We start from the raw sequence: 19,307 nt of genomic DNA, 5'->3' as shown, positions 1-19,307 counted from the left end.
CAGTAAATCACTGTGACAGTACCTATATCATTATCCATTGTGAGGAAACATGTCCTTTCCACCCCTCATGTTGTCTTGCATGTCAGAGGGTACTTAATTTGCATTCCACCAGTTGCTTGACTTACCCCGCCCAAAAGAGGTAGACTGACTTCTCTGAGTGGTACATCTTTGAAGGATAATTCTGGGCCTGCTTTGCCCAATTCCTTTTTTTTTTTAAATCCCTCTGAATATTCCGCATGGCTCTTCTAGAAACAGGTTCTATGTCTGTGTGGGAAACCTGCCCTAATTCAGTACTGTCTTGGGCATACTGGCTTGATTCTACATTTCACCAGAAGCCCTTGACTCTCACCATAAACTGTATCCCTAGATTAGCCTTTATGAGCAGTAAATGTTGGAAATGTTGTGATTCTCCTTTTGCTTTATTCATTTTTTCTCTTATTTTGTTCAGATAAAGAAAGCAAGTGCTGCTTATTACTTGCCTCTCAAACCAATTCTTAATAACCTGATAAAAATAGCTTTTTTCTCTCCCCCATTAAACTCATTAAATATCTTGCACATTGTAGATATTAAATTCATGTTTGCTAATGTAACAATTGATTGATTAGATAAAAATAAAGGAATGAATGGATAAATGAGTTAAACTGGGAGAACTTGGCTCAGTGATCTCTCGTACATTAATAAATATAATTACTGACATCTCCATTTTTCAGAGTGAAAAGGGGGACCTCCTGGGAACTGAAGACCTTCTGGGATTAAGTGCAACTGTGACCTGAACCACCAGTGCTTTACTCTGTATGTGTGTTAGTTACTCAGTCGTGTGTGACTCTTTGCCACCCCACGAACTGTAGCCCTCCAGGCTTCTCTGTCCATGGAATTCGCCAGGCAAGAATAGTGGAGTGGATTGCCATTCCCTTCTTCAGAGGATCTTCCCAACACAGGAATCAGACTCTGGTCTCCTGCATTGCAGGAAGATTATTTACCATTTGAGCTACAGAGAAGTCCCCTTTCTCAGGAGATGTCTCACATTTCTCTGGAAAATATAGTTATCAAGATGAGAAAAAAAGAATAGTTGTTCATAGCTAATCTTTGACTTTATCTGTCAGGATATTCTGTATTTTCTTTTTATTTGCTCATTTAATTCATTCCAACTTGGCTTTCCCACCTACCACTTCTCTATAACTACTCCCATATCTGGTACCTAATATCACCAGTGACCTCTATATCATTAATTTCACTAGATTTTACATCCTTATCTTTCTGTTGGCCTGCTTAGAGGTTTTGGCCACAGATAAGTGTTTACTTCTCACTGTCCTTTGCTTGGCTTGTGTGGCATGAAGATCAACTGGTTTTTCTGTTACTTCCCTGGCTGTTCTCTCCTGATCATTCTCTCACTCACTGTTAAATGTTGGAGTTCCTCAGCCAGCTATCCGAGGTATTCTTGTTTCCACTTGCTGAACTGTCTCTCTGGCAATTTCATTCACCCCTGTGGTTTAAATTATAATACAATTTAGCCATGAAAGTGAAAATGAAAGTCGCTCAGGCATGTCCGACTGTTTGCAGCCCCATGGACTATACAGTCCATAGAATTCTCCAAGCCAGAATACTCAAGTGTGTAGCCTTTCCCTTCTCCAGGGGATCTTCCCAACCCAGGGATCAAACCCACGTCCCCTGCATTTCAGGCAGATTCTTTACCAGCTGAGCCACAAGGGAGGCCCACAGTCTAGCCATATGCTGTTGTCTTTTAAATTTGATGGATTCCCTAAGAACTCTCTGACTTGACATCTCCATTGTGAGTTTGACATGAACCTCCATCTCTTGTGCCTAAAATTATACCCACTAGTTTCCCCACTCCTGACAGAGTCTTGCTGCTCCTCTCATGGTGCTTAGCCCAGTGAATTGCTTTCCCCCTTTGGGTTTACCGTGACTTCTTATTTGCCCTTATCTGTCCATTTGTTTAATCATATCAAATTTATATTCTAATTTCATTTTTCAGTTCATAGAAGAGCCATGCCATTGACACTATCATCTCTTGTCTCAATCACAAAAAATAACTCCCCACTGGTCTGTGAATATCTACTGTTAATACTTTCAAACCCCCAGAATAGCTAGGAGGATCTAGAGAATGAAAATCTACTTTTGTCATCCCCTTGATTAAGACACATCAGTACCTTCTCATTACTCTCCGGGTACAGTTCCAAACTCTGAGCGTGCTTTCTAACGCTAATCCATTCCTTGCTTGTCTGTTTCTTTCTCCTTTACCTTCCTCTGAAAGAAGTCTCTTGACTCCATTTTCTAGTCTCAGATTTGTTAGCACACTGGAAAAGGGGCTTTCCTTGATTCTTTATGTAAGGTTAGATAAATGCATATACATGAGGTCTCATCTTTCCCTTTGGTAACATTCATCACACCTAAAATTGCTTAAAGACTACACATCTTGACATATTTCAAGTTCCATGAGAGCAGGGATCATGCCTTTCTTGTTTGCTTTTCTGTCCTTGGTGCCTGACGCCAACCGAGTGTTTAATAAATATTAAGTGAACACTGAATAAATGAATATGTTCAGATCATGACCTTGCATTTTCACTTTTCAAATGTATCATGACATTTGGAAATACCTGAGAACAGTATGCTTCTTATATTGATAATTACATGTTGTAATAAGGTATAACGAAGAACCTAAAGAGAAGAGTGCCTTCTCTTGCTGTTTCTTTCCTGAACAATTTACAAAGGTCAAATCTGTATGGAGAATCAGGTGGATGACTACATCACTAAGGAATATATTATTTTCATAAAATCCTCTTTTACGAAGAAGAAACATCAAAAACTTGTAAAATGTTCGTATCCTTTCTAATTCCTAAAGATACTTCGTATTGCTCTCTGAGATTGACACACACACAGAAAAAATTGATCCAAGCTGTTGATTAAGACGATAAGTACATTCTACTTTAGTTTACTCTTCTTATATTGCTTTTATTAATTTTAAAGTTATAAAAACAGTAGCCAACTAATGCAGAGGTATGTAAAAAAAATCTCCCACTTCCATCCAATTTTACTGCTTTGGGGTTACTCAAAGTTGAAAAATCTATTGTACATCTTTCCATCGTCTTATGATTATAAGCATAATTATACATGTATCTAACTTGGTGTTTGCTTATTTAAAAAAATAGAATTAATAGTGTACATGCATTATTCTTCAACTTAGATTATTCTTTAAACAATAATGATTGGCATATTTTCCAGGTTGTAGGTCTTTACACTACATAATTTTCCATGGTATTGATAACCACAATTTATTTAACAATTTTCTCATTGATAGGCGTCCAAATCATTTCCAGGTCTTTGCTGCTACAGACAAATATACGGATAGAGTAAGCATTATTTCCACCTTTATTTCTAGAAGATATTTCTCAAATGGGTTACTGAGGCAGACCATATATGTATTTGTATATTTTTTAATGTTAATAGTTATAAATTAGGTTCCCAAACAGTTGTGGAATTTCCTGTTTCCAAGAGGGCTGCCTTATCATCAGATTGGCATTGTATGTCAGTAGTATCTCCTTCCAGTTTCTGGGTTAAGCCATTCCCACTACACCTTCTGCTGTGAAGAAGTCATATGATCCTCACTGCAGGTGGATTGGTTCTCTGTTCTCAGCTACTTTCCAAGTCTCCACCAGAACATACTTGGACTTCTGCATTATGCCCATGTCAAAAGGAAGTCTTCAGAGTAGTACTTGCCAAATGTATTCATCCACTTATTTCTGACACCCTGATGGAAATTTGGAACAAATCTGCAGGAAACAGTCCTCCCAAAGTGCCAAACTAAAGTATTCCACAGACCACCTCTGCTTTTGGCTCCCTTGATCTTTTCTGTGGTTTCCCTCTTTGTACACTACCACACCCCAGTCTGAAACCTAAATATAGTGGTGCTGAATCCCTGAATGAACTAAGGAAGATCTGAAATCTAAACATTTCCCCTTTGGACTTCTCTTTCAACTGCCTTCTTAACTTGCAGGAAATTTCTCTGAACCTGAGCTTTCCGAAGGTAAGATTTAAAACACATGCTAATAATGAATTTTCAATATAATATTTTCTTCTTTTTTAAGAATCTGTCTTTAACAAATACTATAAGTTTCCTGAAATATGATCATCCTTCTTTTAACTATATTATGCAGGGTTTATTTTTTCTAAATTAAAAAAAAAAGTCTTCTCCTTATCTCTCCCTACTTGGAGATCTATACTCTGATTTAATCATCATGATATATCAGATGCTGTCTTCTGGTAGCATCTGAGAAATACTTGGGTTGGATACATGGGTGATATGCATTCAGAACCTCTGCATGTTTAAGAGTGACTTTCTTTTGTATAGATGAATAATATTTTGGTAAAGTTCTTGGCCTGCTATACTTTTCTTCTCCTCAAGTTACTACAGATATTATCTTACTATCTTTGAGCTTTGAGTATTACAAGTGAAAGTTCTGATGATCTTCTATTCCTCTTTTTTGGGGTAAGTTTCTTCAGTATGGAAGCTGGTCAAGTTGCTTTTTAACATTGGAGTTTGGAAATCTCACCTAGATGTGTTTAGGTGAAATGTATGCTTCATTAATTTGGCCTCAGATACAGTGAACCATTTTAATTGGCAGACTCCTATGTCTCTTCATCTTAGGTAAATTTTAGTCTATTTTTATTGAATTTTTATTTTTTCTCCATGTGTTCCTGTTCATCATTCTGGATCTCATATCGTTTGCAAGTTGATATCCTTGGGTCTCAACATCTGATATCCTTGGGTCTTCCAAGCATTTTATTGTTTCTCTTAAAATGTACATTTCTTTTAGTTTTTGCTCTGTTGGATTAGTTTTCTATCGCAGCCATAACAATTTACCACACATCTAGTGGCTTAAGATTGAAGGCAAAAGGAGAAGGGAGCAGCAGAGGATGAGATGGTTAGATAGCATCACCAACTCAATGGACATGATTTCAAGCAAACTCTGGGAGGTGGTGGAAGACAGGGAAGACAGTCCATGGGGTCGCAAAGAATCAACATGACTTGGTGACTGAACAACAACAGTGGCCTAAAGCAGTGTGTATTTTTTTATCATACTGCTCTGTAGGTTAGAAGTCTGAAATGGGTCTCACGGGGCTAAATCAAGATTTCTAAAAGACTGTGTTATTTTCTAGAGACTCTAGAAGAAAATCCATGATTTTGCTTGCCAGCTTCTAAAGGTCACCCACACTTCTTGCTGGTGTTGGATCCCCTTCTGTCTTCAAATCAGCAGCAATGCATTTCTTTGGCCAACGCTTCTCTTCAATAGTCATATCTCCCTCTTATAGTCCTCTTCTGCTTTCTTTGTGTACTTGTAAAGACCCTGTCATTACAGCAAGCCCACCTGAATAATTGAAGATGATCTCCCAATCTCAAGGCCCTTAATTTAATTGATCCTGCAAATCTTCTTTTGCCATATAAGGTAACAATCACATGTTCCAGGCCGTAGGGTACAGGCATCCCTAGGGATTCATTGCTCTGTCTACCACACCTATATAATGACATGGTCCTCCAATTTAGTCATCAGGTTTAATTAGTTGAAGAATAGACTAGAATGGTGAATGAAAGAGGAACTCAGATAGGCCTGCTGATAATTTTCAGAGGTGGTTACAATTATGCTTTTTCTGTTAGCTTTCAGAGAGCTCATTCCCCAGTGAGCATAGTCCATACTCACTCAGAAGTTACAGTGGCTGGAGTGACTAACCATGTACCCTTGTTCTCTTGTAGAATCCAGTGAACCTGAAGACAAGAGTGCAGGTGCCTCAGGGGAGACACCCTCCCAGCCTTATCCTGCACCAGTGTACAGTCAGCCCGAGGAGGTGAAGGAGCAGATGGATGACGCGAAACCAACTAAACCTGAGGAGAATGAGGACTCAGACCCATTGCCTGACAACTGGGAAATGGCTTATACAGAGAAGGGTGAAGTCTACTTCATTGAGTGAGTCTCACACATTTCTCTGAATATTTCACAAAGATCATAGCAGTATATATATGATGTAACAGATGGAGAGGTGGGTCAGAGTAATTTGAATTTTATTGATCATAATATTACCTTCTTTGTGAGAGAATAATGGGATGGCACCTTGATACAGCTAAAGATTCTAGATTACAGCTATAAACCAAATAATGAATTAAATAGTGCCACTGTAAAATTTGTTGCAGTCATGACTGAGGAGGCAAATATCCATGTGATGTTACTTTTGAATTGGAAATAGGGAGGAAATGCTTACTCTACCCTTCCAAGACATCTGTGTAGCTCAAATGAGATAATCCCCATCTTTTAAATGAAATTGCTAGAAACCTCCACCATCATGTCCAATGGTTTGATCGAATGCCAACTATTGAGAGCCAAATACTTGCTAATCACAAATGACAATATTTTAAGCATTTGACCCTAAGGTCAGCTGTCAATAAAATCATGTGTTTGGTATAGTTTGCCATATTTATTTTTATTATATCCCATTCTATTTATTGCTTACCTTTTTATGATTTACCACGGAAAATGAAGGGCTAATTCTGAACTAACTAGTGATGCATACTCGGTCTAATCTTTCCTTTCACTGGGGATGTTGTTTCCCCAAACTCAGTTTTTATATATTTTATTAACAGCATGGTCTAGCTTTCCTTTTCTTTTTCTTTTTGGAGTAGAACAACTTTTTTAACCCCCTGAGTTGAGGATCATGGCTAAATATTAAATTGTTGATGTGCATGAGACAATCAAAATGTCCATTAGAAAGGTAAAAAACTAAATATATAGTAAATGAACAACAATCCTTATTCCCGCAAAGCTGTAGAAGACTCAGAGGGAAACATTAACAGAATCTGAAGTTTTCAGTTCAGATAGTAGATAAAAATATGTGAACTCTTGATTACTCAAGAAAAATATTAAAACTAGATTTTCTTTCCAAACCTGGAGTGATTTGTGACTTAGATCTCCATAGGCAGAACTCAGTTGTGAAATTGAAATGTTACCACATGCCAATATTTAATTTTCACTTGAAAACTTTATAACATGTGGCCTAGGGAATACATAATCAGGTAATTACTTGGTGCTCTGCTTGACTCCACCATGGATGAGAAATGCATAAAATACATTGCTACCATTCACCTTTTGACAAATCTTATAAGTTACAAAAAAAGAATAAAACTCTCTTGCATATTTCTTATGGCTATAATCAATGACCCACAGGCATCCTTTTATCAATTAATTGGAAAAGAGAAGGTCATACAGAATTTTTTAAATGTTTGAGTGTATTTATATCAAAAACATAATTTTGTTATCAATAAGCTTAGCATAGCACCATTTCAGGCCAGAAATCAAAGTATAAACCTAGATATGAGGTCTCACATTGGTGTTCAGAACAGTTGTTTAGAACAGGGGGACTGACTACCCACACGTTTTTATTGCATAATATAGGCAGAGTAAGACTATGTGGAAATAATAAAAGAAAAACAGCATTGCAAGTTGATGAAAGAACTGTTTCCTTACCGTGCTTTCAATAATGCAATTATAAAAACCTCCTTTTTTTGTGATTATAAAATAAACTTTCCCCTTTTAACTGCGTCAGATTTGGGGATCGTGGAGAAAAGAGATTCCATAAGACAGAAGCTGTATTTGTGGTTTATAGGAAATGATGAGGCTCTATCAAGATGTGGGAGAAAGGACCAAAATGATTGTTAATATGCTAGTCAGTCATCCAGTATCAGAATCAAAAGACTCATTAGAGTTTGTCCCTGGTCTTAAATTTATTGTCACACTGGGGAAGAAAGAATAAGAGGGATAGTTAAAACAATTAGTCAACCACTCATTTCTGAATTTTGTGATACAATTTCAGTGAAGATACACTTAACGTAGACTTAAGTAATAAAAGAAAGCATTATAGGAAAGGTAAAATAATGTAGACTTGAAAAGTTGGTACTAGGTAAATAGTACATTCCAGGTATAAGAATCACCATTACAAAAACCAGATACTTTATGTGTTAGGAGTAGGGAGAAGATGCCCAGACCTACTATAGAGATGTCAGTTGGTGAAAACCGTGTGAAATGATGGCTCCATTCTCATTTTGCTTGATCATTAGTGCTTTTGAAAAACAAGCAGAGCTTTTTGTTTGTTTATCTTCTTCCCCTACTGCAGGGAAGGATGAATGAATAGTATTAGGAGCAGAGATGGGGTGAGCTGAAAAATTAAAACAAAAAAGAGGAGACAATTTCATTTGCAACATGAATGTTAATGCTAAGGGAGATTCATCCAGAGGTCAAGGAGAGGGAAGAAGCCTGGAGTAAAGGCTGAAGTGAGAAGAGTGTGATGGGAAAGTGATTAAAATTGGAGGCAGGGGCAGATGCCTGCTTAAATAGGTCATTCACAGAATGGAGGTATCCCCTGGCCCACCCTTCATCCTGGACCAGCTTGAAATCTGCCTTTTCTTCCTTCAAAAACCTTAGTTTGACTCATAAGACTCAGTGATATAAGCTCCGGTATCGCAGAGCAGGGAGGGGTCAGGCAGTGTCTTTTTCATCTGGTACCTCATTTTCACACCGTGGCAATCTGTGCTGCCTGTTCCTTTCTCTGTGGCCTACATTTAGCTCTGCTGTACTTCCTTCTCAGTAACTTCCTCCAGACCACTTTCACTCTATCCTCTGGAATGCTCCTTCCTAACTACATTTGACAAACTCAGCACTTCAACCCACAGGTTATCTCTGCTGATGATACTGCAGAGAATCCTTACCTGGATGTAGTCCGTGCTGTAAAAGCCCTGTGGAAACAGGCTGGTAGGGCAGGAGAAGCAACAGCACAGGGACCGTGATGGGCCATTAGGACTTGCTTAGGGACTGAGCCATGATGTGTCCCAGAGTTTCTCGCCAAGAAACTTATAATACTATTTGTAATGTAAAAGTTTGCAGTTCTGAAGCAAAGTCAGAGTAAAGAAAGAAAAAGAAAAGTAGAGTAATTTAAGAGAAAGGTAAAACAGAAGGAAATGTAGAAGAGGTGGAAAATTAGACAGATTACAGCTCTCTCAGAAGAGAGATGACACCACTGGAAACACTTCTGGTAAAAATATTGTGAGAGCTGCTTAGAGTAATGGGAGTCCCTGGTAGATTAACATGTACTCATTGTTTTTGTTGTTCAGTCACTAAGTTGTGTCCAACCCTTTGTGACACTATGGACTGCAGCACACCAGACTTCCTTGTCCTTCACTATGACTCATGCCCATTGAGTTAGTGATGCCATTGCACTTTACTGAACTTTGTCTCCAATGAAACAAATACTGTAATCAAACATAAGTAAGTGAAACAGAGGAAAAGGACCCTATGGTTCTGTGTATAAAATTTAAATATATTTCTATATTCATTTTTGAGTTGTTGTTTGGTCACTGCAGATCTCATTGACTGCAGCATGCTAGGCTTCCCTATCTTTCTTTCTTCCCAGTCTTTCACCATCTCCAGGTTCAGTTCAGTTCAGTCGCTCAGTCGTGTCTGACTCTTTGCAACCCCATGGACAGCAGCAAGCCAGGCTTCCCTGTCCATCACCAACTCCCAGAGCTTACTCAAACTCATGTCCATCCAGTCGGTGATGCCATCCAACCATCTCATCCATCTTCTGTCATCCACTTCGCCTCCCGCCTTCAATCTTTCCGAGCATCAGGGTCTTTTCCAATGCGTCACTTCTTCACATCAGGTGGCCAAAGTACTGGAGTTTCAGCTTCAGCATCAGTCCTTCCAATGAATACTCAGGACTCATTTCCTTTAGGTGGACTGATTGGATCTCCTTGCAGTCTAAGGGACTCTCAAGATTCTTCTCCAACACCACAGTTCAAAAGCATCAAATCTTCAGTACTCAGCTTTCTTTATAGTCCAACTCTCACATCCACACATGACCACTGGAAAAACCATAGCCTTGACTAGAAGGACTTTTGTTGACAAAGTAATGTCTCTGCTTTTTAATATGCTGTCTAGGTTGGTCATAACTTTCCTTCTAAGGAATAAGTGTCTTTTAATTTTGTGGCTGCAATCACCATCTGCAGTGACTTCGGAGCCCCCAAAAATAAAGTCAGCCACTGTTTCCTCATCTGTTTGCCATGAAGTGATGGGACTGGATGCCATGATCTTAGTTTTCTGAATGTTGAGCTTTAAGCCAACTTTTTCACTCTCCTCTTTCACTTTCATCAAGAGGCTCTTTACTTCTTCACTTTCTGCCATAAGGGTGGTATCATCTGCATGTCGGAGGTTATTGATATTTCTCCTGCAATCTTGATTCTAGCTTCTGCTTCATCCAGCCCAGCATTTCATATGATGTACTCTTCTGCTGCTGCTGCTGCTGCTGCTGCTAAGTCGTTTCAGTCGTGTCCAACTCTGTGAGACCCCATAGACGGCAGCCCACCAGGATCCCCCATCCCTGGGATTCTCTGGGCAAGAACAGTGGAGTGCGTTGCCATTTCCTTCTCCAATGCATGAAAGTGAAAAGTGAAAGTGAGGTTGCCCAGTCGTGTCTGACTCTTAACAACCCCATGGACTGCAGCCTACCAGGCTCTTCTGTCCATGGGATTTTCCAGGCAAGAGTACCAGAGTAGGGTGCCATTGTCTTCTCCAGATGTACTCTGCATATAAGTTAAATAAGCAGGGTGACAATATACATCCTTGATGTATTCCTTTCTTGATTTGGAACCAGTTTGTTGTTTCATGTCCAGTTCCAACTTTGCTTCCTGACCTGCATACAGACTTTTCAAGAGACAGGTCAGGTGGTCTGGTATACCCATCTCTTTAAGAACTTTCCACAGTTTGTTGTGATCCACACAGTCAAAGGCTTTGGCGGAGTCAATAAAGCAGAAATAGATGTTTTTCTGGAACTCTCTTGCTTTTTCAATGATCCAACAGATGTTGTCAATTTGATCTGTGATTCCTCTGCCTCTTCTAAATCTAGCTTGAACATCTGAAAGCTCATGGTTCACATACTGTTGAAGCTTGGCTTGTAGAATTTTGAGCTTTACTTTGCTAGCATGTAAGTTTGCTCAAATTCATGTCCATTGAATTGGTGATGCCATCCAACCATCTCATCCTCTGTTGTCCCCTCCTCCTTCCTTCAGTCTTTCCCAGCATCAGAGTATTTTCCAATGAATTGGCTCTTTGCATCAAGTGGCCAAAGTATTGGGACTTCAGTTTCATCATTGGTCCTTCCAATGAATATTCAAGGTTGATTTCCTTCAGGATTGACTGGTTGGACCTCCTTGTTGTCCAGGGGACTCTCAAGAATCTTCTCTAACACCACAGTTTAAAAGCATTAATTCTTTGGCCCTCAGCCTTCTTTATGGTCCTAAAGCTATTTAATGCTATTTATGGTCCTGAAGCTAGTGGAGGTGATGGGATTCCAGTGGAGCTGTTAAAATCCTTAAAAATGATGCTGTTAAAGTGCTGCACTCAATATGTCAACAGATTTGGAAAACTTAGTAGTGGCCACAAGACTGGAAAAGGTCAGTTTCATTTCTGAGTAGAATAGAATTCTACCTATGCTTAAATGAAGTGTTCATTTAAGTATGTATTAAAATATTGTTGTTGTTCTGTCACCCAGTCATTTCCAACTCCTTGCAACCCCTTGTGCTGTAGCACACCAGGCCTCTCTGTCCTTCACCATCTCCTGAAGTTTGTCCAAGTTCATGTCCATTGCATCAGTGATGCCATCCAGCCATCTCATCCTCTGATGCCCTCTTCTCCTTCTGCCCTCAATCTTTCCCAGCATCAGGGACTTTTTCAATGAGTCAGCTATTCTCATCAGATGACCAAAATACTGGAGTTTGAGCTTCAGCTTCAGTCCTTCCAGTGGATATTCAGGGTTGATTTCTCTTAAGATTGACTGGATTGATCTCCTTGCTGTCCAAGGGAGTCTCTGGAGTCTTCTCCAGTACCACAGTTCAAAGGCATCAGTTCTTTGATAGTCTGCATTCTTTATGGTCCAGCTCTCACTGTCAGTTGGTAAAGAATCCTCCTACAGTGCAGAAGACTCTGGTTTGTTTCCTGGGTCAGAAAGATCTGCTGGAGAAGGGATAGGCTACCCATTCCAGTATTCTTGGCCTTCGCCTGTGGCTCATCTGGTAAAGAATCCTGCAATGCAGGAGACCTAAGTTTGATCTCTATGTTGGGAAGATCCCCTGAAGAAGGGAATGGCTACCCACTCCTCTATCCTGGCTGGAGAATTCCATGGACTGTGTAGTCCATGGGGTCGCAAAGAGTTGTACACGATTGAATGACTTTCACTTTCTCACAACTATACGTGACCACTGGGAAGACCATAGCCTTTATTATACTGATGTTCATCAGCAAAGTAATGTCTCCGCTTTTCAACACACTGTCTAGGTGTGTCATAGCTTTCCTGCCAAGAAGCAAACATTTTCTGATTTCATGGCTGCAGCCACCATCCATGTGGTTTTAGAGCCCAAGAAGAAGAAATCTGTCACTACTTCCACTTTTCCCGCCTCTATTTGTTAGGAAGTAATGGGACAGGATGCCTCGATCTTAGTTTTTTCAGTATTTAGTTTTAAGCCAGCTATTTCACTCTCCTCCTTCACCCTCATCAAGACATTCTTTAGTTCCCCTCTTGTTCTTTAGTTCCCCTTTAGTTCCTTATTATATATGTATTTATATATATATATATATATATTTATAAATATATATATATAAAACCTTTGAGTTAAGGTAAGAGTAATTTAATTTTTGTCATCTATGCAATGTTTTAAAATAATTATTTATTTACTCAGTATTGACAAGTAGTTTATATGTCTCGGTCTTTATAAGTGCTGCAGATAAAAGATGAGGGAAATTTTTATCATTGTTCTCAATATTGAACAAATGGGACAATTATTTCCCACAGTCTTCAAGACTCCATCTTTTGTTGAATAATTAAAGCAGATTCCTTTTATCACTTACAGTGACATTTAATGGGAAAAGGTGAGTATCTGAACAAGTATTTTTAAACAACAGAATTTTAAATTGCAGAGAATGTACTCTTCCAAGCATGGCTTTAAAGCATTTCTGTCTTGTGCTCATTCACTCAGTCGTGTTTGACTGCAGCCCCATGGACTATAGCCCACCAGGCTCCTCTGACCATGGAAATTTCCAGGCAAGAATACTCAAGTGGGTTGCCATTTCCTCCTCCAGTGGATCTTCCTGACCCAGGGATAGAACCCACATCTCCTGCGTTAACAGGCAGATTGTTTACCACTGAGCAACAAAATCCCTATAATGTCTTATGTTTAGCAATTTTTAAGACTTTCAAGTGTATACTATTGTTTAAAACCAATAGTCTCCTTAACTCATAATATCTTCTTCATTAATATTATCTTTTAAAATAGTATATTAATTGTACATTCAAATTAGTAATAATAATTACCACATATTTAGTGCCTACATTTTACAGTCTGTGTTCAGCTTACTTAGCAGTAAAACTAATATGTTAATCATTTACATTGTGTTTATTTATTTCTCATTTTGGGAACCTAAAACTTACAGAGGTAAGCACCTTGCCTTGGTCATATAACCAGGAAATGACAAAACTAGGATGCTTTGATTTCATTTATTCAACACATATTTATTGGGCACACCCTGTGTTCTAGGAACTATTTTATTAAACCCTGGGATTACAGTGGTCAACAAAACTGACAACATTCATACTTCCATATTTTCATGGGCAAAATGTCGCTACAGGGTCCTTGCTGTTAACTAATTTGCCATGGTGCCTTCTTTACATATATTATATGATAGTCACTCAGTCGTGTTCAACTCTTGACGACCCTTTGAAGCATTTCAGGTACTCCCATTTTATACATGAGATTCTGAGGCACCTTGGACAAATTAACATTCCCGAGGTCTTACAGCTTTGTGACCCTGCAAAGCCATTGACATTATCCCATGCTACTTCCAATATGTAAACAGGCACTGGCTAAAAAAAAAAAAGAAAAAAACAGACTTTTATATTACAAATAGTATTTGTTTTATAAGTTTCTCAGCCAGAATTTACTGTTCCAGAGGCTAAACATTCCATAAAGAATTGCTGCCACAGGGTTAATCTGGATTGACATGCCTTGGGAATCCCATTAAATTAGTTCTTTGTTTGGGAGTCAGTTTAGTTAGTGACATAAAAGAGACTGCTATTGCTTTGGCAAAAAACAAAACAGTAACACGAACCTATTTGTTTACTAACATCTTCCCGAATAGCAGTGAACACTATGTCATCTTAAATAATAGATTTTTAAAAGCAAGCTTTTGAAACTGAAAATCATACCTATGGAACATGTCTTGGATATGCATGCTTTCCCAAATTCTAAATAAGACACGTGATCTATTTCATCCGTTGTTGCTATTTCTATATTTCCTTAAGTTTTAAGTAAATCACCAATTCCCATTTTCAACAAATTTAGTACTTTCATTTATTGAAAGAAAACGAAATATTTTAGAAATTTACTGGAAAGAAAAGTTGGTTTTTTGGTAAAGTCTAAATGTTTTCTCAGTCTAGACTTGGCATATACCAACATCTGGTCTTTGCTTACTCTCTGTTATTTGTTTTACAATAGCAGTAGATATATTGAATATTTTTTCTCTGTACAAGGTTCTAGTGCAGTCTCCAGACAGAAAATAAGCATCCAGACAAAATAGTTTGCAACAAACACTCATAATATCCAGGATAAATTTATAATAAAACCTCTTTTAAAAATGTATTCTAAATATATGAAAGACAATATGATGACAAACTCGTAATTCATGTGCTTAACAAAATTTTAGGAATATTATTTAGGAAGCAGATAACCACTGTAAAGGTCATTGACAATTTTTATGTGGATTATCAATGTATAAATAGAAAAGATTAAGCAGTACAATGAAAGTCTTAAATAGAAAAGCTTCTACTGTTCATTATCAATTAGATGTGTCCAGTCATTGTTCAACAGTTCTTCCTTCTGAAATAATGATCAAGAGGGAAGACAAAATACTTCAGAAAGTGACATAATCAATCTGAGGACTTTACTATTATATGAAATGTAAATATCTATATTCCTTTAAAAACTAATGTTAATTTTTAAAAATACATAAAATACAGCCAGTAATCTCTGTGTTATTCCTGATTCTGAACATATGTGACAACTACTAGAATTTTAACATTCACATGCATCTTAAATGCTCAGAGGACTCTAAAATATTTATCTGGGCCTTGTTTACCTTGTTACTATGTTTCATGCTGTCAAATATTATTGAGTTCAATCTCTTTTTATTCTCCCAGGGTAGTATTTCCCAAGATGAAAATGCAGTTTATCTAATAAAAACTAAGATTCAGAATTGGCTTTTCTGGAGAACTTTCAAAATTCAATGTGTTTATCATTGTTTTAAGTCTGTTACTATTTTTTAAAGAAAACAGAGCAAAGGAAAGGCATATATTTGATAATAAAAGTTTCTTATCCACTAACCAAATTTCAGTTGATGAAATGCCATCTAGTATTTGTGCAGTAGTGAAAATATTATTTTGATTTCAGTGTCAGTACAAAGGTAGGAAGAAAAGAGTAAAAGAAAACAGAAGGAAGAGAAAAATGAAAAGAGGAGTTGTCTTAAAATTGGATTTGAATTGGGTCAACATAGAGCCTTTTATATACCTAGGAAACCATTAACAGGTTTGAGCCCAACTGGAAAAACATAGAGTAAATGAAAAAAAAAAAAGAATAGAGGATAGAGTGGGCATGACCTGTATGAAAATTTTGTTTTACTCCTAATAAATACTCTGCTCATTTGAAAGCTTATTTATTAACCTAATTCTTTATAACCTCTATGACTCAATATTCACCTGTAGATTATATATATCACCATTGTAAGACTATTCTGGAAAAAATATTCAATTTGATTTTAAATGATTTGAATAGAGAATTCAAGTTTATAAGGAGAAAATATTCTTAATGATAATATCTCTATGCATGTACAATTTAATATAATACCAAGTACAAGTCATTCAACACAAAGGAATTTAATCAGTGATTACTATTCTCACAAAGGAGATAAAAGTCTCAGTTTGTAAACCATTGGCTATGAAACTGGGAAAAAGATCTTTAACTGTTATCCAAGAGAGTGAAATAAAGCATCTCTGTATAAAAAGAAAAGTTTTAGATTTATTATGTCTCTGGTTTCAGATCATTAAAGAAAAAAAAAACTTGGCGTTGGGAGTCAGATATGTCTGTATAATGCCAGCTCTTCTACTCTCATGCACTAGGCGTGTATCCTTAGGCAAGTCACTCATCTTCTCTCAGCCTTCATTTTTCTGTAAAATGGAGTTAAAAATACTAGCCGCAAAGACTCTTTTGCATTAAATGAAGTGATGCTATGGAAGTTCTAGCACAGTCCCTGACAAAATAGGCAATCAGGAAATGTTACAAGATAATAAGAATATCTTTGCAGTGGTATGGCATAATGTCAGCAGCTTTTCCTGTTAAAGGGAAGCATTTTCTGTATGAGAAGACTGTTTCCTCGGCAGATAAGATGTTATTATTTATTGTGCTGCTTTTGTCAATTTGGAAAAGGTTAAACTAAAAAATTATCCAGAAATTTCAAATTCATTACAAGTCAGCCTATCACATGTCTTCAAGGCCATTCTGATGTGAATTTAAACTAGAATTGCAGGGCTGAATGAAATTTCACTTCTGGTTTACCCCAGTCCTCCTGATGGTTTAACATCAAAGACTTTTGGATATACCATTTTTTAAGGTTTTCCTTAAGGTTTTAATATATGACAGTGATAGAACTTGAATAGCTACTGACTCCACTTGATCTCTTACTCTTCATAATCATCACATTAACTTTAGACATAGAAATACATGCAGGAAAGTGAAAAGTGAAAGTGAAGTCGCTCAGTCATGTCCAACTCTTCGCGACCCCATGGACTGCAGCCTACCAGGCTCCTCTGTCCATGGGATTTTCCAGGCAAGAGCACTGGAGTGGGGTGCCATTGCCTTCTCCATAGAAATATACAGAGTAGTATATTACTGTGATTCAAAGTTCCTGGAAAATATGTATTTCAGTCCTCAACTAGAAAAAGTTTCTTTGCAAAGGCAGCCTATATATGTGTATGTGTCTCTGTCGAAGAAACTAGTATTGAAATACAGGGTTATATAGAATTAGCATCTTACCTTCTTGTTATTCATGCTCCTCACAATTTGGGGAAAAGCAGAAATTTGGTGTTCTGCATCTGCATCTGCATCTTCATCTGCCTCTGCATCTTCAGTAATGAAAGTGACAGGAAATCACATTCTTAACTCTTGAGGAAGGATGGTGTGCAGATTGTGAAAAATCCCTCAGTGGTCCCCTTTTACACAATCTCCTGCCCAATGTCAAATCTTATTTTCAAGTGGAATTGTTGAGGTTTAAAAATTAAATAATTTAAGAAAGTGGAAAAGCCACCTAGTCTGTTGTCTCCCAAATGCATTAAAAATATCCCCTTTGTAAGGCATCTTAAAGAAGCATGAAAACTACAAGGCTTGTGAGAGCCACTGATGGAAAATACCATGCTGTATATTCATGAGATGTTTGTGACAATTACTGGAGGTAACTACAACCCACTTTCTTTCAGAATCAGTTCAGAGGATCAGCTAAGAATGCTGTTAACTATAAGAGACTCAATCTGTCAAAATGTATTAAAGTGACACACGGTTAATGCTAGTTCAACCTGAAAAAATCATCCTGTAATGAAATGCTTTATATAAACTCAGGAAAAATAGGAAATTCATGAGTCTCTACTAAATTAGACAGCATTAGAGACCCATGTTGGAGCGGTATAGAAATAGTAATTTGACTGCCTGCAGTGGCTTAGTAATGTCGCCTTCATACTTATTTAAAGATGTGTGTCCTCTTGTGAATACATCTTAGAGACCTAGAAATGACTTTGCTCCAAAATAGGGGAAGAATTTGGAAGAAGCAGGTGTGGGTAAATAGAAGGGAAGTTTATTTTCCTTGCTTACCTCCCAAGTTTTTTGGTAGCACATAAAAACATAGACATCAACACATATCTACCAAGGGAATATTTCATGCAAAGATGGGCACAATAAAGGACAGAAATGGTAGGGACCTAACAGAAGCAGAAGATATTAAGAGGAGGTGGCAAGAATACACAGAAGAACTGTACAAAAAAGATCTTCACGACCCAGATAATCACGACGGTATGATCACTCACCTAGAGCCAGGCATCCTGGAATGTGAAGTCAAGTGGGCTTTAGGAAGCATCACTATGAACAAAGCTAGTGGAGGTGATGGAATTCCAGTTGAGCTATTTCAAATCCTGAAAGATGATGCTCTGAAAGTGCTGCACTCAATATGCCAACAAATTTGGAAAACTCAGCAGTGGCCACAGGACTGGAAAAGGTCAGTTTTCATTCCAATCCCAAAGAAAGGCAATGCCAAAGAATGCTCAAACTACCGCACAATTGCACTCATCTCACACACTAGTAAAGTAATGCTCAAAATTCTCCAAGCCAGGCTTCAGCAGTACAAGAACCATGAACTTCCATATGTTCAAGCTGGTTTTAGAAAAGGCAGAGGAACCAGAGATCAAATTGCCAACATCTGCTGGATAATCAAAAAAGCAAGAGAGTTCCAGAAAAACATCTATTTCTGCTTTATTGACTATGCCAAAGCCTTTGATTGTGTGGATCACAATAAACTGTGGAAAATTCTTTAAGAGATGGAAATACCAGACCACCTGACCTGCCTCTTGAGAAATCTGTATGCAGGTCAGGAAACAACAGTTAGAACTGGACATGGAACAATGGACTGGTTCCAAATAGGAAAAGGAGTACATCAAGGATATATATTGTCACCTTGCTTATTTAACTTATGTGCAGAGTACATCATAAGAAACGCTGGGCTGGAAGAAGCACAAGCTGGAATCAAGATTGCTAGGAGAAATAGCAATAACCTGAGATATGCAGATGACACCACCCTTATGGCAGAAAGTGAAGAGGAACTAAAAAGCCTCTTGACAAAAGTGAAAGAGGAGAGTGAAAAAGTTGGCTTAAAACTCAACATTCAAAAAACGAAGATCATGGCATCTGGTCCCATCCCTTCATGGCAAATAGATGGGGAAACAGTGGAAACAATGGCTGACTTTATTTTTCTGGGCTCCAAAATCACTGCAGATAGTGACTGCAGCCATGAATTTAAAAGATGCTTACTCCTTGGAAGGAAAGTTATGACCAACTTAGATAGCATATTCAAAAGCAGAGACATTACTTTACCAACAAAGGTCCATCTAGT

The 19,307-nt window shown here is 37.8% G+C and overlaps 1 protein-coding gene across 12 annotated transcripts in view; it reads left to right on the top strand.

The window, feature by feature from the left end:
• The window catches only part of MAGI2 (membrane associated guanylate kinase, WW and PDZ domain containing 2), a 1,464,809-nt gene that overhangs the window by 940,775 nt on the left and 504,727 nt on the right, over positions 1–19,307 (top strand). For all 12 annotated transcript variants that reach the window (XM_027539773.1, XM_027539768.1, XM_027539771.1 and 9 more), the window contains one exon: positions 5,768–5,978. In XM_027539773.1, the coding sequence (XP_027395574.1) occupies positions 5,768–5,978 (211 nt within the window). The remainder of the gene's footprint in view (positions 1–5,767; positions 5,979–19,307) is intronic.

Source organism: Bos indicus x Bos taurus, chromosome 4 (genome assembly GCF_003369695.1).
Source record: "Bos indicus x Bos taurus breed Angus x Brahman F1 hybrid chromosome 4, Bos_hybrid_MaternalHap_v2.0, whole genome shotgun sequence".
NCBI classification, from domain to species: domain Eukaryota; kingdom Metazoa; phylum Chordata; class Mammalia; order Artiodactyla; family Bovidae; genus Bos; species Bos indicus x Bos taurus.
The sequence above is the reverse complement of the archived record's forward strand: the minus strand, read 5'-3'. Positions and strand labels throughout refer to the sequence as shown.